Here is a 22,409-nt window from a genome sequence, read left to right as displayed (position 1 = left end):
CAACTTTTCCCAAAAAAAAGTGTATCAGTGTATAGAAGGTGCTCAGTGTCATTCACACAGCAGCTAAACACCAGTATGGTAACATGCATAAAATTAAATTAATAAAATAAACGTTGTTTATCAACGTTAGATGTAACATAAATCTCTAATGTACAGAACTGATGGGGAAACAACTAAAAATATCCATAGTAATGTCACCAAAAAGCATAAAAAGGGATGTGCCATGCAGGGAATTCTGGGAAAGTCAAACCAGTTTACGGATTTTTACTGTAGAATTTTTACAGTTTTTTTACTGTTGAAATCACGGCCATTTTTTACAGTGTACTTTAGCTGAACTTACATACCCAGGTACGTTTTAGTTTTATTCATATCTATATTCTTAGGTTTTAACTGAGGGGCATTTTCATACATGATTTGACTGATTGTACACTGTACATATTTAATTATGTGCAGTTGAAGTCAGAATTATTAAACCCCCTGAATTATTAGCCCGCCTGTTTATTTTTTTCCTAATTTCTGTTTAACGGAGAGAAGATTTTTTCAACATAATAGTTTTAATAACTCATTTCTAATAACTGATTTATTTTATCTTTGCCATGATGACAGTAGATAATATTTTTCAAGACACTTCTATAAATAGAAAAAATGTTAAAGTGACATTTGAAGGCTTAACTAGGTTAATTAGTTTAACTCGGCAGGTTAGGGTAATTAGACAAGTTATTGTATAACGATGGTTTGTTCTGTATAGACTATCGACAAAAATATAGCTTAAAGGGGCTAATAATTTTGACCTTAAAATGGTTTTTAAAAAATTAGAAACTGCTTTTATTCTAGACGAAATAATACAAATAAGACTTTCTTCAGAAGAAAAAATATTATCAGACATACTGTGAAAATTTCCTTGCTCTGTTCAGCATCATTTAGGAAATATTTAAACAATTAAACAAAGCAAAACAATGAAATAAAATAATTAATAATAATAATGAACGTAAAGATTTTGAACATGACTTTATCCATTGTTCGTTAGAAATATATACATTGTGTGTTAGAAATATATACAAATTAGTGTGTGTGTGTGTGTGTGTATGTATATATATATATATATATATATATATATATATATATATATATATATATATATATATATATATATATATATATATATATATATATATATATATATATATATATATATATATATATATATATATATATATATATATATATATATATTTATTTATTTATTTATATTTATTTATTTATTTATATTTATATTAAATGAATCAAATAAATAACTCTTCATTTTCATATTTAAATTTTAGAAAAGGTTAGATAAAATTTTTTACTTTTTGTTACTATTTTATTTTACTCTGTTCACCTGGACACTGGTCTGCTTTTGCACTTGCATTGCTACACTCTCAGAAATACAGGTGCTGTCACTAAAGCAGTATCTTTTTAAAAGCTACATATTTGTACCTGAAGGGTCCATAATGTTACCTCAAAGATACATTTTAGGTACATTTGGGTACTAATATATACCTTTGAGGTACCACTGTGAACTCTTTAGGTACAAATATGTATCTTTTGAAAAGGTACTATGGCTGGGTGATTTGGCCTAAAATCAAAATCTTGATTAATTGAACATTTTAACTCAATGACAGTTAATAAATGATTCTTTTATTTATTTTATAATAATTTTTTTTTTGCCCTCATAGTTTATTGACAGGTTTTGTACAGTAAATCAGCTCACATATTAAAAGTGAGAGATGTTTGAATGGAGGGTGTATTACTTGATTTTAAAATAATTGAAGGAAACACACACTATCTAATATCGATGAATATTTATTGAACATCAACGTCAAACAACTGAAATTAAAACACACATTGCCTAAAACCAACTTTCCAACCATCCAACCTTTCCAACCATCTTCTTTCTCTTTGTAAACAAAATAAGTGAATCAATGTTTAATTCATCATTAAAAATTAACATTTGTAACATTTTTCAATGTTTTTCATAATAAAAGTAGAAAATAAGCAGGATCTCTTCTAAATAAAACAACTCTTGTCTATCATGTAACTACTTTTTTAAACAGTGCATTTCTTGCATCATCTGTAAACAAATGTTTTAATTTACATTTTTTTTTTTGATGTAATAGAAAATATGCCATCTCAAGGCATCTCTGGCTCAGATTTCAATTATCGCCAATGTAGTGCAAAGTAACACAATAGTAGCAAACAGAGCAGGTTTGATTCGATTAATCGTCCAGCCCTAGATATTGCCCCAATGACATAACCCATATACCTTTACTTATGAGAGTGTAGTCATTTTATTTTAGTATCGAAAACAACAGTGTTTTCATATGACAGACATTTTGAGTATGACGTTTTGATACTGGATTTTAGATAATAACTGGTGAGTCAGTTGAGAACATGTCTGCAATTTCCAAAGCTGCAAATGAGAGCTGTAATTTTTCCCACAATTCATTTAAACAAAACTGCAATTAAACTAAATGTCCCTGAACATACTAATAGCTGATAGTTAATGGTTTTTCCAAGCAATCTCTAATGTCTTGTACTTAATTTCATATGAGCAGGTGTTTAGGATCTTGCTTGAACCTTATAAGATTTCTATTTTTTGTTTATGCTAAATTTTGGACTTTTTCCAGCTATTTCCTAATTGTATAGCGAAGAGTGGTGTTTCTGTGTCATTGGGAACGCCTCCGCACACGTATGTCTCTGCTATATGTGGATTCTGGAGAACAGGGCTGATGTCCTACTTATGAAATCTCTGCAGAGCTGTTGCCTTCTGATGCCAGCATTCTTATTCTCTGTTCTAAACTGAATCAATGAATCTTAAAATGGGTCATGTGCACTGAAGTTGCAGAGATAAACATCAGGCAGATTAATTAGAAAATCTAATTGCTCTATGTATATTTATTTATTTTTAAGATGCAAATAATTAAAACAAATAAAATAGAAATAAGTATAAGTACAAAATAAAATAGATTTTGTTGTACTTATATATAAACATTCTTCATAAATTCACTTTGATTTCAAATTTTGATCAGTTCATTTCTTCAATCATTTCGATTCTCAAGTCCATCTGTATTTCAGAATTTATATATATATACAATTAAAGTCAGAATTATTAGCCTCACTTTGAAATATTTTTTCAGTTTTTAAGTATTTCCCAAATGTTGAGCAAGGACAGAGCAAGGACATTTTCACAGTATGTCTGATAATATTATTTCTTCTGGAGAAATTCTTATTTGTTTTATTCGGCTGGAATAAAAGCAGTTTTTAATTTTTTAAACACCATTTTAAGGTCAAAATTATTAGCACCTTAATTACCCTAACCTGCCTAGTTAACCTAATTAACCTAGTTAAGCCTTTAAATGTCACTTTAAACTGTATAGAAGTGTCTCAAAAAATATCTAGTCAAAAATTAACTGTGATCACGGCAAAGCTAAAATAAATCAGTTATTAGAAATGAGTTATTAATACTATTATGTTTAGAAATGTGTTGAGAAAATCTTACCATTAAACAGAAATTGTAAAAAAAAAATAAACAAACAGGGGGGCTAATAATACAGGGGGGCTAATAATTCTGACTTCAACTGTATATACACACACACACACACACACACACACACCATTTTATATTTTTGAAGTAGAGTAAGACATTTTTAATAAAAAAGAATTAAGAATCAAAATAATTTTTATTAAATTAAATTAAATTAAATTAAATTAAATTAAATTAAATTAAATTAAATTAAATTAAATTAAATTAAATTAAATTAAATTAAATTAAATTAAATTAAATTAAATTAAACTAAATTAAATTAAATACACTGAACACTAGTAAAGGATTCACATGTCCACAAACCAAGCATTTAAAAAAATACACCTCAGCCATGACTGTGAGTTCTGACAATTTTATTTCAAATGTAAGTGTTCCAATAATAAAGTAAAACATAAATCAAACAGCGATATAAATAGTAGATTATAAAATAAAAAGAGTAACATGAGGTGCTAAGCATTTCTTTTTAAGGAAATCACAGTCAAATACAGAAAAGTAGCCAAGCAGCAGACAGACATTTATATAGATAGATAGATATTCATAGTCAAACAGACAGGAGTGGCATTCCAGTATCATTAACGACTGATTGGAATTACAAGCACAGAAAGTACAGTAAGATGGGAAAGGGTGTTACTCTATATCAAAGACAGTATAAGTATTGTCTGTTATCTTCCAAAGTTTTAGGTGATTGGAGAAGAGGAAAAATCGTGTAATCAAGAGGGGGAAAACACAAAAATATGCACATACTCCACAAGCCTTAAGCTACGATTGCGTGTCTTCAGAAGTTTTGTAGTATGTACAGTTTGGTTAGTCAATGGACTTGAAGCTTTTCTTCCTACAACACTACACTGGATCTTTTTTTTCTATTGTCTTTTTTGTTGCTTTTTTTGTAAAAAATACTGAAACATTCCTGTAACAGCCAGCCCTTGTGGCTCTAATGTTTGTACAGACAGGTTACACATTTTATATACACGATAGTGGTAATAGGTGCAGATGAATAGACAGAAATCCTTCCATCAAAGATCCATTCAAGCACATTTCTGCTGTTTCCTTCTATTTGGATTTCATCCAAATCATTGACCTTACAAAGGCTGTGATTATCTTTTCTCAGCATCAAAAAAACACTGTTTACATTACTTTCATTTCCAAAGGATTCCTTAGCACGCTAACAGGAAATAATAACAAAGAATAGTCAAACGTCATTAACCTAACATTCAGCTCTGCTTAACTGGCTATTAAGAAGTTAATGAGAAGACTGAATCTATTTTTAAACACCATGCCAACAATCCAGTGTCTCACCGTCAGATTTTTTTTACGCAAATGTACATGTATTATCTCACTTGGTAAAAAATGGATATATTCGTTCACCTTTTGTATCCCCTTTGCAATGCATAGTTCAGCTCAGTACTCCTTTTTTCAGTTAAGGTGAGAGCTGTGGCACATCATGTTAAAAAGCCTAACAGCGTTTCATTTTGTATCCACAATAAGCATCTACTTTGCTTTGAAAAGAACACAAAAAGCCTAAAACGTGACATTTGTGGGGGACAAAAAATAAAAAGAAGAAACGTGTGTTTCTTCTTGTTTTAGTATGCTATTTACAGGACAGAGATATCTGTCGGAGAAAGGGCTTCAGGAATCCGAACACATTTCCTCTTGTTTGGTTGCTTATTGTCTCATTAAAACGGAAAAACAGGAAATGCTATTAACTTCTTTTTAATCTTCATCCAAACCCAAAATCATTGGAGAGGAGAGATGTTCAGATTCCTGGCAACATCTTCAGTTCTTCCACACATCTTACTTCTTGTCTTTCTTGGTTGGTTTCTTCTTACTGGCGGGTGTTTGAGCCGCTTTGGGTGCTTCGGTAGGTGGAAGGGCTTGCGGTGGAGGAAGGGCCTGCTGGAGAACCTGTTGTTGAGGGTTGGCTGTAAGGGTGGCGGTGCTGCCTGGGATATAGACGTTCTGGCGGTAATCCGGGCCATACTGTAGATTGTAGCGAGGGCCGAGAGTCGCAGTGGCTTCACTTGCTACTGAGAGCAACGGTAGGGTGACAGAAAGAAAGAAAGAAAGAAAGAAAGAAAGAAAGAAAGAAAGAAAGAATAGAAGGAGCATAGAAAACAGAAGGAGAGAGAGAGATGGGGAAGGTTATATATGGGTTGGTTCGGCACAGAGCTCATAATTCAGTCACTCAGGAGCCGCATTGCAGCTTCCTCAGTGACCTGCTTCTGCCTGCCCTTCCCCCATGCATTATGTATGGCGTAACATCGACACACATCACATACTCAGCAGCACTGTGAGGAACAGAATACATGTGTATACAAGAATAGCACACTAAAATGCACTGTTTTCAATTTTTTTTGTAAAATGCACTGTGACATTGTCTTCTTACAGCAATTATGCAGATCTGTTATTTATCACAGCCTAAATCTGTGTCTTTATTACAAATTCACAATGAAACTGAAATTCTGTATGTGTTTGTGTATTAAATGTATGTTAACTTTTAACATCTGTATATTGTAACGATGAAAGAAAAAGTCTGCATGCTTTATTGCAATAGTGTTGTTGATTGCTTTTAGTAATATGTTGTGCTGTAAAGAAACATTTTTTGTATATTGGGTAATTCCAAAGCACATAAGGTACTGGACTGTAGTTTTAACAATGTGTATTAATATATATATATATATATATATATATATATATATATATATATATATATATATATATATATATATATATATATATATATATATATATATATATATATATATATATATATATATATATATATATACACACACATACACACACAAAATTAATTTAATTGCAGTTTTAAACAGTTAAAATAATCTGTGCAATAAAACATTGCATTTAGATCATACTAACGAAATAGTTCACCTAGAATAGAAAATTCTGGCATCATTTACTCACCGTCCACTTGTTTCAAACCTGTGTGTGTTTCTTTCTTCTGTTGAACACAAAGAAGATATTTTGAAGAATGTTAGAAACATGTAGCCATTCATTTCCATAGCATTTACCAACATTCTTCAGAACAACTTCTATCAGAAGAAAGAAACTCAAAAATGTTTGGAATCATTTGAAGGGTGAGTAATATGGTCAATTTTCATTTTTGAATGAACTATTCCATTCAGGAAAGTATACTATTTACATAATAAGATGTGTTACAATTGACCTTCCACAGTGACATAAATTAAACCATCTTAGTCTTAAAAATGTACAATAATGGCAGCAATTTTACCATTGAGGATACATCAACAACACATTCATTGAACAATATATTTAAAAAAATAGCAAAAAAAAAGGTTCTTAAGATTCTTAATATATACTTTTTTGTATAACTCAAGGTGTTCCTCAACTATAATTTATATTACTTTACTTGAAATTAAACCGATATATACAGCTTGGCTTCATCTAGTATATATGAACATATGGATAAAACTCTTGAGATTCTGTTTCTGAGAAAGATGACGTTCATCTAGTCAGAGAAGGACAGTGCAGTGTTGTCATTCTGACTGCAGCTGTTGAGAGAGACAGAAAAAGAGAGAGAGAAAGGTTCCTTTGTCTCTTAACACTCAATTAGTTTGACTCTATAACAGTAAATAAATGGTAAAGCCCATTGTATCCTAGAAGCTGCTTTCTCTCTCTCTCTTTCTTTTTTCACTCTATCTTTCTCTTTTCTTACATAATAGTTACTAGAATCTGACCTTGAGGACTGATGGATCAAATACAAAACATTCAAACTGGCTTTTTCCTGCTTTAAAGCACAGCATATGCTGTGTTTTGCACGCCGGTGGGCTGATTTGCCCCCACAGGTTGCTTAATTAGCTCAACCAGCAAGATTATCTTAGCCATTTAAAGCAAAGCTTTTAAAGCTGATGAACCAAAAGAATTTTTGTGGTGAAGATTGTAATGAATATTTTATGCAGTTTCTGTTTTTAAAAGCTAAGTTTTGGTTCAAAGGCTAATTTTTTTTCTCGCGCTTTCTAATGCATATTTTAGGAAAGATTGAGACTCACCGTTTGCTGCTGCCATCAGAGCCTGGAGCTGTTCAGCTTCAGTAGGGGGGTTGGGCCATGGTCCTGTTCCCGCTATCACACCAGCACTGGCACCTGCCTCTTCAGGACGTGCTCCAGCCCTAGATGACAGACAGCGGGGTTAGTGACTCCATATGTGCTCAAACATATTCATGGCGCTTCATTTCATTTTACCTTTACCAGCACACACATAGAAATATAGCAGCCACCAAGTTTGCATAAACCCAGTTCATTAGCTGAGACAGCCATTTTGTGGGACAGGGCAGGACAGTGCAGTGCAGTGCAGTCAGAAAATGGAGGCTAGAGGTAAGCATGATGTAAACGGACAGACGAGTAGACCAGTTGTTCTGTCTGATTCCATCAAGAGACATGCACATACATCTACACTTTGCCCTTCATTCAAATCAGAAGAAGCTTAATTTTAAGGGACAGTTCACCTAAAAATGACAAATGTCATTTACTAACCCTCATGTTGATCCAGACTTTGTTTTTCAATTACACTGAAATGAATATAGACCCTTTTCACGTTTCTGGGCTTCACAGAAGCAGATGTCATCTTGATTGGGAAAACGTCTATTGTGGTGAACAGAAACTAAAACATATATAAACTTTGTGTTTGCCCCATAGAAAGTAAAAGAAGTATGAGCAATTCCAGCGTTATGGATGTGACATTTGCAGTAAAATCTCAAAATATAAATTGACAGAGGAAGTATAAAGATTATATTGAAACATCTCTTTATATTTTTCAAAACAACTAGCCACAGAGTTGTGGGAGCAGAAAAAATATCAATGTGATATTTAACAAGCATTATGGATGTGACTAAAAAGTTTACAGTATACAACATACTTTGCAGAAATTCTCTGAATTAAACTGCACAACCCAAAATAAACGATGCTAATCAAAAGGATAAGAGTTGGCTCACTGTAGAACAAACATGATTGATTTGATTTGATTTTACATTTTTGCATTTATGAGGAAAAAGCTCCATTATGGATGTGACACCTCTGTTATGGATGTGATGTATGTGAAATTGCCACTTGTGTGACTTTAATAAATCAAATATAATTGTTTGAAAACACTGACAGAGACATTTATGAGTATTTTTAAAGCACTGTAAAATACAAGCCTACACAAAGCACAGAAACGGTTTTGCTATTTTGGCAAAAACTAAATTTTTTTATGGCAAGGTTGACATTTGCATGGAATTGCTCAGATATATTTTTTTGACTTTACGAAAAATATGACATCAAATTTGCTGTTAATCCATCAGATACTATATTAGAAACTGTCATGCAACAGTATTATTATTATTATTATTATTTAATGCTAAGGTAATAAAACAAAATGCAGTGGTATACATGCACATTATATTAAAGAAAATCAAGAATATATATTAGGAACTGTGAAAATATGTCCTCACACTCTTTTAAAAGGATTCTATATATTTTTTGTAAATAAAACACGTCACTGGAGTATATTTTACAAAAAATGCCTATTTCAGTCTTTTTATATCAAGATTTAAATGTTTTTTAACAGTGCTACTGGCTTCTTCTTTGTAATTAATTGTAAAATGTATCAGCAAGTGACTAATAGATTTAGCCATTTTTGAGTGAAAATTATTTCTATACCAGTCTAGCAAGCATAAATGGTATTTTATGGTATTAACGAATGACAAATAAATGTGATCAGTGTATGAACAGCAAATTATATAAAATAAGAATATGAAATTAACCAGCTTTGGGTAAAAATCAGTTCACACATAGAACATTCATAAAGGAAAGTGAGTTATACAGTTTTGGAACAACACAAGGCAGAGTAAATGATGATAAAATAATTTTTTTGGGGGGGGAGGGAGGAATATTCCTTTAAGTATCATTTGACTATTACGGGCTGCTCATTTTTCAGAAATACATCAATAATTAGCTATAAAGAAAAGAAATGCTCTCTCCACCCACACGAACAGATTGATAGTGGAGTCCATACATGAGAACAGAAATATTTCTCTACTCTTTAGGGACAGACTTCACAGACTTGGCTCTACAAAGCCAAAATAAATCAAACAAGTTTACTAAGCACAGGTAAACACAGTGCAACAACAACCCGCAGAGCAAGATGCAACGAACAGCTATCAGCGATACACATACATCCAAAAGCCTTATCCTTAAATGAACTGAACTGCATGTAATTTGTGTTCACATTTATATGTGTAGGAACAGACTGGACAGCATGTCGCTGGAAGCTGCAGGACACATAATCTGAATGACCTAAACACAACATTCCACTAGAAGGCTACGCCAGGTGAAGCCAAACGCTACCACACACTAGCCTTCAATTCGCCTTCACTCTACCTGGACTTCTCGTATGGAGTCCATCTCTGCTGCAGGGTGTGGAACCTGTGTTGGCTGAAACATAAGCACAGGAGCATGCAGCTGTCACTCATTCACCCTGCGTCCACTGAGGACGAGACCAAACTGACCAGAGCACATGGATGGGTTTCCTCTGAGGTCAAACTTGCTTATTTTGCAGCAAGGAAGTAAGTGTTTTCTTTTAATGAGTGAGACTTCTGACTCATCAGCCACTATAGGTAAATGTATAGTAGATTAACAAAGTAACTACACTTTTATATGCAACAAGCCATTGTATTTATGATTATGAAAATACACACTTGAACTCATTTAGTTTTTTGTTGGTGTAAAAATGTACACTCACTGGCCACTTTATTAGGCACACCTGTCCAACTGCTCATTAGCGCAAATTTCTTATCAGCCAATCACATGGCAGCATATCAATGCATTTAGGCATGTAGACATGGTCAAGACGATCTGCTGCAGTTTAAACCGAGCATCAGAATGGAGAAGAAAGGTGATTTAAGTGACTTTGAAGGTGGCATGATTATTGGTGTCAGACGGGCTGGGCTGAGTATTTCAAAAACTGCTGATCTACTGGGATTTTCAGGCTGACCTTCTGATGGCTACATCCAGCAGGATAATGCAGCATGCCATAAAGTGCAAATCATCTCAGACTGGTTTCTTGAACATGACAATGAGTTCACTGTACTCAAATGGCCTCCTCAGTCACCAGACCTCAATCCAAAAGAGCACCTTTGGGATGTGGTGAAACGGGAGATTTGCATCATGGATGTGCAGCCGACAAAGATTGCTCAGAGATTTCGGTCCATAATGACATGGTAGCATCATGCAGTCACTGCAGAAGTAACTGTGTGATGCTATCATGTCATTATGGACCAAAATCTCTGAGGAATATTTCCAGTAACTTGTTGAATCTATGCCACGAAGGATTAAGGCAGATCTGAAGGCAAAAGGGGTCCAACCTGGTGCTCTTAAGGTGTACCTAATAAAGTGGCCTGTGAGTTTATTGTGCTTTTTTTTACACCAAGTAAAAAAAAATTTAAATCATTTAAAATGTGATAAACAAATATGAGTATACATTACAATAATATAATATAATAGCAAATAGCAGTTAGCAATATTTAACAGCATAACAGTCTTTGAAAATCAAATTACTTTAAAGTAAAATTACTGGAAATTTAATGCACGAGCTTGTGCATTAAAAATAGGTGGATAAAATGACAGGTACCTGCTTAACCTTTGTATGTTTTTATCTGATTAGTGCTGTCATAATACACTTGCTGGAGGATGTTTTGCATGATTTCTTTTAAAAGATTTTCATTGATTTCAGGATTTTCTTAAGATTTCTTTCGCACAATCCTTCTTTGTCCCCCACAGTATATTTTTTTGGCAGAATTTACTTTGTAGGATTTCCCTCACATAATTTTCCTTGCATTAATTTTTAATGCAATTACATATGTTATTGCAATTGCATTATTATTATTTTTTTTATAATTTATTTTATTATTATTATTCAGGATTATAAAATTGAAAATACTATATATTTGAAAATATACTTAAAATAGTTTGGATTATATAGAGAAATGAAAACACTTAGAAATAAGTAAACTATTTTAGATTTTAACCTAAAAGTATTTTTTAAGTATTATTGTTATTCCTAACAGACTAAACACCATGGTTCATAAAGTCATGGAAACCATGGAAAAGTCATGGAATTTTGACATGGCATTTTCCAGGCCTGGAAACGTTTTGGAAGAGCAGAATAACCCACAAAGTTTTGGAAAAGTCATGGAAAACAGATATCTGTATACTTGAACATAGGTTAGTTGTCTTTACATCTTTTCTGTCCTTGGCCAATCACATACTCTCACATAGTTAGTGCGGTGTAAGCATTATCTAAATCAATTGTACATAGATATAAATTGAAACTAAATAGATTGTTGCATGTTTTACAAGATGCAGTAATAAATTTGAACATGCATTGTTTTTTTTTTACCACGCATATGTAGGCATTGCATGAAACATTAGATTATGAAAATTTACTTGAAAGTCTTGGAAATCATGCAATCTTAGTAGTAAAAATGTGTATGAAATACATTAATGAAAACACTAAACGAAGGAAAATTTGCATTTTTATTCATATTATTTTCCTTTCTTTTCAACCACTAAACAGCTAGGCAATCATATTTTTATTAAGAGTAATCTCTGATTTTGTTCTGTCATTATGTAATCATTATGCAAAAATTCCAATCAGACAGATCACATGAAAATTATTACAATCGAGGTAATGTAATACCATGTGGATAATCTCAAATGTATTTATAGGTTTTGCAAGACATGTAATTGAATGTCACACTCACCCGCTGGGTCCAGGCCTCTGGTTTGGGGGAAATCGCCAGTCAGTATTAGGTGGCTTTTGCTGAAAATAAGAAGAAAAAAGTTTGGTCAGTATTGTTGTTTGAGAGATTAATATGCACTAGTAGTCCATTCAGAAGCAGAGGTTCCTCCATGCGTCATAGTTGAAGTTCTGAAACACAAATTGCTGTTATTGACATCAGAGTATAATTTGATCCTCTTCTTTCCCTCAGGACTGTTTGCTGATACGAAATGAATAAGTTAAGGGGAGTAGAGAGAAGAACATAGGGTTGTAAATAGTTTGAGGAGAGTGTGCGTGAATTATTGATACTTTCATCATGTTGCTGTCACACGTGAGTGCATGTACATGGGAAGAATGCACACAAGTCTGTATCGAACTAAATATGAGCTGTGAGGCTGTTATGCCTAATGTTTTTTTCACCATTTTTTCAATTGTTTCCTCTATATTTCTTTAGCATACCACACAACTTCACTGCATCCCTACACACTGAGTTGAGCCATTATGTTGCAAGAGAGCTTTCAGTTATGTTGCACCATAATAATTCTTTAAAAGACAGTCTTATATTTAGAAATGCATAACATGCACACAACTTCTTCCTTCAACTTCGTAAAAGATAACAACAGCAAAAGTGCCTGGGGTGCCTTTCCCAAACAATGACATAACTCGTGGCTGAACTGTCAAAGTACCATGCATCGTTTGAGAAAAGAACAATGTAGTGACGAGTGTTTCCCAAAACTGTAGCTGCTTTGTCGTAGATCCATCATTTGATCCACGGTAGTTATAACGAAAATGTTCTTAATGATGCTCTAAACGGGGTGGTTACAAGTTCTTTAGAGAAAAAAAACATACTTTTTTGTGAAAATTATATTGTTTTACACGCACACACATTTTAAAAAAAATCCAATATTAGTTAAAAACATGCACTCGTTTACCATATTAATTGAAATATATGTAAACGACACATATAACGGCCAAAGATTCCTTTACAAATATTATTGAGAACATTACATATTCTATTCTAAAACATAAAAACCACTTAGCTAACTCTCTAATCTCATATATAACTCATATAAATTGGTAGGCTAATGGTTGTCATTTACAGTAGGCCATTTATTAGGAAAAGAAAACAATCCTACTTAATAATAATAATAATAATTATTATTATTATTATTATTATTATTATTATTATTATTTTATTATTCTTGTTATTATTTTATAAGTAGGATATTGTTTATTTATTTATTAAAAGTCTACTTTTACAATTTTGTCACATTCAAGCCACTGCAGAAATGTTCTAACACGCAGGCCGAAGTCATATAGACCTACAGTACAGATACATTTCTTAATAAATAACTATAAATAAAAGCATTAACGTATGCTATATATTTTTGTTTTCACAAGCTTTGGAGACGAAACATAAGTACCGTTTTTTAAATAATAGGTCACCTATAGCTTTTGTCAAGAGCCACGTCTGCGTTCAAAATGGCATAAATGTTTTCAAAGTGCACTGCGAAGGGAATGCAATTGTCAATATGAAGATCGCTAAAACTGAACATGTAAAAATAATTTAAAAGCAAACTACACCTGACAGAGATGACTTTAATGCATTTTTTTAAATCATTCCAAGTTTAAATGTTGCACCGTTCTAATTGAATTGGGCATGGGAGGGGGTTTGGGGGGGGTTTGGGGGGGGTACTGGGAATAGAACACAGCCAGGAACTATGTTTCTAACTACAGCTCTAGAGGTGAAGTTAAAAACGTACACGTTTGCCACATAGTTTGCGAATGTTCGTTGGAACGATAAATTTGGGAAATGGCAAATCAACGAACTGTTTGTAATGACGAAACTTGAGACCTTAGTTGGCTAAAGATGGTTTTTGGAAATGAACCCCTGAGCAGATACTTTTTATATTTCCTTTTCACACTCTCATATTTGAATTCTCTGCTGTGTCATAGGCCTGGAAATAGACCATGGCCTGATTCCTAATCTGCTTGGCATTACAGAGTGCTTAGTCCAAAAAGTGAGTCATAGTGATTGAGTCAGTAGTACTTAACAGACACCTACAGCATGATTTCGATCTTACTAGAATCTTTTTGAGAAATTGTGTAAATTCAGAGCACATCCATGTGAACCTTGTGTCGTGTGTTTTTAGAGATGCAACATGGTTTGTAACCAAAGTGATGGTTTGCATCCAATGTTTGGGAACAGTAAAAGATTTGAAAGAGAGAACGATATTAATACTCCATCAAGGATGCATTAAATTGTTCAGATTTTATAGTAAATGCATTTATGATTTCAATTCAAGGTTATTCTTTTGAGCTTTCTATTTATCAAAGAATCCTGAGTTTTGACATATTTATTGGACTGATTTTCTGAAGGATCATGTTCCACTTAAAGCTGGAATAATATCTGCTGAAATTCAGCTTTGCATTAGGAATAAATGTCATTTAAACATAAATGGAAAAAAAAATACAAATTTTTGAAATGCTTAAAAAAAATCATACCAACCCCAAAATTTCAAATGGGAGCCTATAATATTTTCGTAAACTCTCACCTTCATAAGTGAGTGAGCGAAGAGTCTTTTTGACAGTCGCATGCTTAGAGTGCTCTCTGGGGCCTTAACAAACACAAAGTCACTCCTGCTGGAGATGGTGGACAAACCAGGAGTATACATGTGTTTGTGGAAATCCTGGGTGGCCCCCACGACCTCCATGAATCTAATAGGACCATCAGTGTTCAGTTGCAGATGAAGGTCATTATGTTGGTGCTCACGAGGTGTGTGTTTAAAACCAAGTTTTTGCATGAGGCAGATCATATAACCATGATGGCTGAGCCAGCGCACTGCTATAGCAATGATAGCCAGGAATGAGAAAGCAATAATGAAAGATAATGTGATTATAAGGTACAGTGCAAGGTTAGATCCAGTTGTTGTTTTGGAGGTAGAGCTCCTACGTTCAGAAGAAACGTCTGAGGATTTTTCAGCTAGGGTTATGTTAACTACCACACTAGCAGAAAGAGAAGGTCTGCCGTTATCCTTTACAATCACATTGAGGCTAAAACCAGACTTGCTGTCCTCTTCTTTAAGTTTTTGTGCAGTACGTAGCTCTCCAGTATGTGCATCTATGTGAAACATTTCAGCATCAGGCCCGAGGATGCTGTAGAATAACCAGGCATTGTGACCACTATCTCCATCCACAAATGTGATACGATTTACTAGGTGTCCGATACCGGCAGTTCTAGGTATAAAAAACTGCAGAGTCCCATCGGATGTGGGTGCAGGGTAAATAAGGATAGGCGGATGATCATTCTGATCCTTAATAAACACATGCACAGTGGCATTGGAGCTTTGAGATGGAGTTCCTCTATCCTGAACCTGCACTACAAATTGAAACGCATTCAGATGTTCATAATCAAACTTTCTAATAGCATATATTTGCCCACTATTTGGGTTTATATATACATATGAAGACACAGACAAACGTAGAGCCTCACTCTCTAAAATTGAGAATGAAATGGTGGAGTTTTCACCCACATCTGGGTCTGAGGCAGACACGGACAGAAGGGGAGCATTTGGGGCATTGTTTTCAGCTATGTCCACAGAGTAGGAAGGCTGTGAAAAGACTGGGGGGTTATCATTAACATCTGAAAGACACAGCACAAAAGATTTCTGCGAGGAGCGAGGCGGGGAACCAGAGTCTGTGGCGGTCACAGTGATGGTGTATTCAGCCACAGCTTCTCTGTCCAGAAGGCCATCGGTCATTAAAGTGAAAAGCCCCTTATATGGCGAACTGATCTTGAAAGGCAACCCATGAGGAATGTGCACGTTCACTTCGCCATTTTTGCCTGTGTCTTCATCTTTAACTTTAATAAGTGCAATGACAGTGCCTGAAGTCACATCTTCAGATATTACAGAAGAAACTATGTTAATGCTAATTTCAGGTGTGTTATCGTTCACGTCTATAATCTCGATTTTGATGTTGCAAGAGCCCTCCATCGGGGGCATTCCTTTGTCCCTTGCTAGGACCGTGACGTCATGCACCTTCACGAGTTCATGATCGATTAGACCCGTAACTGTAATTTCGCCTGTCACCGAATCCACGCTGAACAGTTTCAGAACACTGTCAGGTGTGTATTTGTCAAAAGTGTAAGATATCTCACCATTTTGACCGTGATCGGCATCAGAGGCGTTAAGTAGTGTGACTATTGTTCCATGAGGAGAATTTTCTAAAAGAGTGACTCTTTTAGCAGGATTAAGAAAGTGTGGCGCATTGTCATTGACATCAAGAATATTTATAAAAACAGCACTATTGCCGGATTTCTCTGGACTGCCACCATCAACTGCAGTTAAAATTAATCTGTATTCACCCATCTTTTCTCTGTCAAGAGGCTTGTTTAGCACTAAAATTGGGATTTTGCTGCCATCACTTTTTGTATCTATTTTCAGAATAAAACAATCGTTTTGACTGAGATAATAAGCGCGCAGTGAATTCACTCCCACGTCCGAGTCATGCGCACTTTCTAGGCGGAAAGACGTGCCGGGAGCTGCCGCTTCTGAAACTTCCAAAGAAGTATTTTGGCCTTGGAATTGTGGCGCGTTGTCGTTAACATCCACAATTTCAATCGAAACGCTGTGCATTTCCAACGGATTTTGAAGAGAAATCTGGATCCGAATGTGACAATGTAAACGTCCTCCACACAAAATCTCCCTGTCCATTGTTTCCTTGACCACCAAAGCTCCAGATGTTAGGTCCACGTTAAAATATTTATCATTAGATTCCGAGATTATGCGCATCTGTCTAAGAACTACCATATGTATGTCCATTCCTAAATCTTTAGTCAAGTGTCCAACAATAGTTCCTGGTTTAGATTCCTCCGCTGTGGAATATAAAAGTTCCGAAGCGTGTGTTGCAAAACACAAAGCATTAAGAACCATCCAAACTGCTGTCAAGTCCATAGTTTTCTGAAAAAACTCTTTACTCGCCATTTCTTTACTAGTAGCTATAGACTCCTTTCTGTTTTAATTTATGCATAATATAGAGTTCAAAAGACCTCACGAATGAGGTAAGCCTAAACGTTTTGGATCATTTGCTGCACGTTTCTGATTTAACAATACCGCACTTGAGAGCAACAAGCGTGTGTGGGTATGTGAGACGAGAAGAGAGGGGTGGGGTTTAAAAAAGTGCCTTTCTATTGGAGGAAAGTTGCAGTTTTCAGACAAAAGCGCACATGGTGCTGTCCGCGGTGCTGAAAAACGATTTACGCTAGCACAGATGTCAGTACATTTAAGCTGCGCCTTTATGATCATTAGATATAAGTTTGTCTCACCTGTTGGCTCTCGAACGTCCACGCGCTGTCTGGTAATGACGCATCAAGCGTGTTTAGCGTGTCTGTAAAGTTTGTGGTGCTGCTGGGCTTAATGAGGGTGAGATCACTGAATTCGGACATTGGAGAGAGATAAGAGCCAAAGGACTGACTCTGAGACATCATATCTCCTCCCAGAACCTCCACATACTTAATGGGCCCGTCAGTGTTGAGCTGGATCTGCAGGTTTCTGTTGGGGTTTTTGTAATCAGAGTTTGTCCTCCTGATACAGCAGCTTGAGCCGCCTCTACTGCCACGCGCACATTTCACCAGTAAGATGAAAAACGTGACCAAAGACAGCAAAGACACGGCGGCTAAAGAGATGATGAGATACAAAGTTATTTTTCCACTTTTTTTGCTTGGCTCTACATTTTTCTTATAGTAATCTGAAACTGGCTCATTAAACCCGTCCTCTATTAGTATATCCAGCGTAACTGTAGTGGACAGCTCCGGTTCTCCATTATCCTTTATCTCTATGACCAGTCTCTGAGAGGAGTCATCGTGCTCTGAAACAGCGCGTTTAGTCCTCACCTCTCCCGTATGTAAATTCACACTGAACAGAGACGAGTCCGTGGCCTCCCTGAGCCTGTAGAACAGCCAGGCGTTATGACCCGAGTCCGCGTCCACTGCTGTTACCTTAGTAACGAGATGCCCTGTTTTAGCAGAATGAGGCATCCTCTGCTGAGAGACCGAGCTCATGGATGTGGACGGGTAAATGACAAACGGTACATTGTCGTTCTGGTCCAAAATAAACACATACACTGTTGCGTTGCTGCTTAGAAATGGAGATCCATGATCTTTAGCCTGAACGATGACTTCAAACACTTTAATTTTTTCAAAGTCAAACGAATGCATGCTAAATATGCTTCCATTGTCAGCGTTTATGTACATATACGACGAGACTGGGGTATCCCAGCCTTTGGGGTTCTCAATAGAGTAGGATATTTTACCATTTACGCCGACATCAAGGTCTTTGGCGGACACTGAACAGATAATAGAACCTGGAGTATTATTCTCCGTCACGTATACATAATACACGTTATCAGAGAATTTCGGGGCGTTGTCATTGACATCAAGAATTTTAACAGGAATTATTGTTTTGCTACTCAAAGATGGTGAGCCTGAGTCAAATGCAGTGATTTCCACGTTATACTCTGGAAACCTCTCACGGTCTAAATCACCGTTTGTAACCAAAGAATATTCATTTGAAAAAGAAGTTTTTAAAATGAATGGAAGGTCAGACTGTGTATGCAATCTGACTTTTCCATTGTCTCCAGAGTCAGTGTCTCTTGCGCTTATTAACGCTACAACTGTCCCGCTTGGAGCGTCCTCGCGCACAGGATTCGGTTTAGACGTAAGCAGTATCTGTGGTGGATTATCGTTAATATCTGACACTTCTATTTTAACCGTGCAATGGCCCTCCATTTCGGGCACACCTTTGTCTCTGGCGCTTATCTCAATGTTGTACATGGGAGTGGTTTCATAATCCAGTTCACCGTTTAGAAAAATGTCCCCAGTTTTCTCATCGATTTGAAACAACGAGCGCAAAGTGTCAGACGTGTGCTCACCTAAGGAATATTTTATCTCTCCGTTTGCACCTTCGTCTACGTCTTTTGCTTCAACTTTTAGAAATGTCGTACCTTTGTTTGTGTTTTCAGCAATAGCTACTTTGTAAACATTTTTCTCAAAAACGGGGTTGTTGTCGTTGTTATCCAGCACGGTGACATTAATTTGTGAGGTTCCTGATCTAACCGGGTTTCCTCCATCTAAAGCAGTTAACATCAGCAGATGCATCGGTTTCTTTTCACGGTCCAGAGGTTTCTCCAATACTAATTCTGGTATCTTTCGCCCATCGCCAAGATCTTTTATTTTTAAACTGAAACATTCGTCTTTACTCAATGTGTACGTTTTTAAAGAGTTACTGCCCACATCGAGGTCTACTGCGCTCTCCAAAGGAAAGCGCATGCCAGGAACAGAGGATTCTGCTATCTTTAAAACACGGTCCGTGGACTGAAAATGCGGATAATTGTCATTAATATCCTGTATGTCGACTTCCACTCTATAAAGTTGTAAAGGATCCTCGATAACGATTTGAAGAGGCAACAGACAATTTGCGTTTTCACCACAAATAATCTCTCTGTCGATTCTCTCATCGACCACAATCTGCCCTCTGCTTAAATCCAGACTGAAATACTGTTTACCTGATTCAGAAGCTATTCGCAGTTTACGGTCATACAGCTCAGATATTTTTAAACCTAAATCTTTCGCAATGTTTCCAACAACAGCGCCCACATTTAATTCCTCTGGAATTGAGTACCGAGTCTGTCCTTCTGTCGTATTCCACAAAAGAAGAAAGAGAAAAAAGAAGAGCAAATAATGCCTCCACCATTTGAATGCCACCCTCTTTGTCATTTTGATTTAAAATCCAAACGATTCTCCGCGCTGATCAAATCTAGGGATCCAACCAATACGACAGATTAGCCCGTCCATTTTGTCTCAATAATGTGTTATATTCCATTTTTTATTAGAGCGATTAGAGCATCCCTCTTCTCTGCAATGCTTGCAATAAACAGTAATGTCAGAGGGGGAAGGAGTAGATCTCTTTGTGCAATCTGGCCTGTGATTGGTGTTCACATAAATTTGAACTACCAATGGCAAAACATCAGCCTCTTAAAGGCGCAGCATCAGCACCTGCTTGCAAAATTACACAAAGAACTGTGAATTGTTTTACATTGCAAGACTATAATACAAGAGTCACATTAATTTGATATATTCTCTTTAAACAAATATAAAATTATAATATAATATAATAAATAATAATAATGTTTAAATGTCATATTTGAATTACAAAATTGTTTTTTGAACATTTGGATTGACTTGCAGGTGTATACACATACATGTTTGTTTTTGTGAATTGTGGCTACTGTACATAGGTTTCCATTGTTTTTATACTGTACAACCGGTGTTTTCTATCACTCTTACTCCACCCTACCCCTAAACCCAATCATCCCGAAACTGTGTACAGTTTTACTTTCTGAAAAAAAAAAAATAATTCTGTGTGATTTAGATGCTTTTTGAGATATGAGGACATCAGTAATGTTTTCATATTTCACCACTTATAATACCTGTGTCATACCTACACTGTAAAAAATAAATTCGTAAAATTTACGGTAAAAAAACGGCAGCTGGGGTTGCCAGTATTTAACCATTAAAACAATCTAATTTTTACAGTAAAATACCGTATTTCATTAATTTATAGAGGTAATATGTGTGTATTTTGAATTACCAACATCTAGACATCATTTGTTACACAGATAGACACGTTAACACAGCCATATGCAGGTGGTGATGAGAAAGTTACATAATGAACCAATCCTCATCACAAACAACTTTTTCCACAAGCAGAAAAATGTATTAGTGTGTAGACGGTGCTCAGTGTCATTCACACAGCTCCTAAACACCAGTATGGTAAGACGCATTAAATTAAAGTCATGAAATAAACATTGTTTATCAACGTTAGATGTAACATAAATCTCTAATGTAAATAACTGATGGAGAAATAATTAAAAAGATCCATAGTAATTTCAACAAAAATCATAAAAAGTAACGTGCCATGCAGGGAATTTTGGGAAAGTCAATTTACGGTTATCTGTTAACCAGGTTACAGATATTTACTGTAGCATTTTTACAGTTTTTTTTTACTGTTGAAATCACGGCCATTTTTTACAGTGTATGCCATTATACGGATTTGTGTCCTGTTATGTCACAAATGCACGTACACAAACGCGAGAAAGAAACAGTTCTGTCCAAGGTGCTGAAAGTTGCATCACGTTAACTGCAATCTGCAAATAATATATAGTGTCTTTGTAAGCATTACCTCGGTTTTATCTACGTTTGTCTCACCTGTTGACTCTCGAGCGTCCGAGCGTGTTGTACATCACAAGACGTCAAGTATGAGATAAGCCTATAGTATAAGACCTTATGTATGAAATAAGCCTAAACTTTTTGACCATTTGAGCAACAAGCGTGTGCGTACGAGGGGAGGGTGGTAGAGTTAAAAAGTGCCTTTCTATTGTAGGAAAGTGGCAATTTTTGGACAAAAGAACAATTGGTGCTGTCCACGGTGCTGAAAGTTGCTTTACGCTAGCACAGATGTACATTTTATGAAGCGCCTTTATGATGAAATTTGCCTCACCTGTTGACTCTCGAACGTCCACGCGCTGTCTGGTAGTGACGCATCAAGCGTGTTTAGCGTGTCTGTAAAGTTTGTGGTGCTGCTGGGCTTAATGAGGGTGAGATCACTGAATTCGGACATTGGAGAGAGATAAGAGCCAAAGGACTGACTTTGAGACATCATATCTCCTCCCAGAACCTCCACATACTTAATGGGCCCGTCAGTGTTGAGCTGGATCTGCAGGTTTCTGTTGGGGTTTTTGTAATCAGAGTTTGTCCTTCTGATACAGCAGCTTGAGCCGCCTCTACTGCCACGCGCACATTTCACCAGTAAGATGAAAAATGTCATAACACACAACAAAGACACGGAAGCCAAAGAAATGATCAGGTATAAAGTAATTTTGCCGCTCTTCCTGTTTGGCTCAATAGTTTTCTCTCTGTAGTCTGAGATGGGCTCATGAAACCCGTCCTCTATCAGTATATCCACTGTGACGGTGG

General features: G+C 35.5%; 1 protein-coding gene across 28 annotated transcripts in view; it reads right to left on the bottom strand.

Moving 5' to 3' along the window:
- Window positions 1–3,915: 3,915 nt before the first annotated feature.
- LOC130235780 (protocadherin alpha-C2-like) overlaps window positions 3,916–22,409 on the bottom strand; it is a 235,343-nt gene continuing 216,849 nt past the window's right edge. For 13 of the 28 annotated variants that reach the window (XM_056466268.1, XM_056466257.1, XM_056466258.1 and 10 more), the window contains exons 2-5: window positions 12,360–12,418; window positions 9,979–10,032; window positions 7,612–7,730; window positions 3,916–5,604 (exon numbers count right to left, since the gene is read on the bottom strand). In XM_056466268.1, the coding sequence (XP_056322243.1) occupies window positions 5,375–5,604; window positions 7,612–7,730; window positions 9,979–10,032; window positions 12,360–12,418 (462 nt within the window). In that variant the 3' untranslated portion in view covers window positions 3,916–5,374. Of the gene's footprint in view, window positions 5,605–6,501; window positions 6,543–7,611; window positions 7,731–9,978; window positions 10,033–12,359; window positions 12,419–14,931; window positions 17,473–17,702; window positions 20,285–22,409 lie in introns of those variants that run through there. The other 15 variants (XM_056466272.1, XM_056466273.1, XM_056466264.1 and 12 more) reach the window with 8 other exon arrangements.

This window comes from Danio aesculapii, chromosome 10, assembly GCF_903798145.1.
Source record: "Danio aesculapii chromosome 10, fDanAes4.1, whole genome shotgun sequence".
NCBI classification, from domain to species: Eukaryota; Metazoa; Chordata; class Actinopteri; order Cypriniformes; family Danionidae; genus Danio; species Danio aesculapii.
Note: the sequence above shows the minus strand (reverse complement) of the source record. Positions and strands in the feature narration are given on the sequence as shown.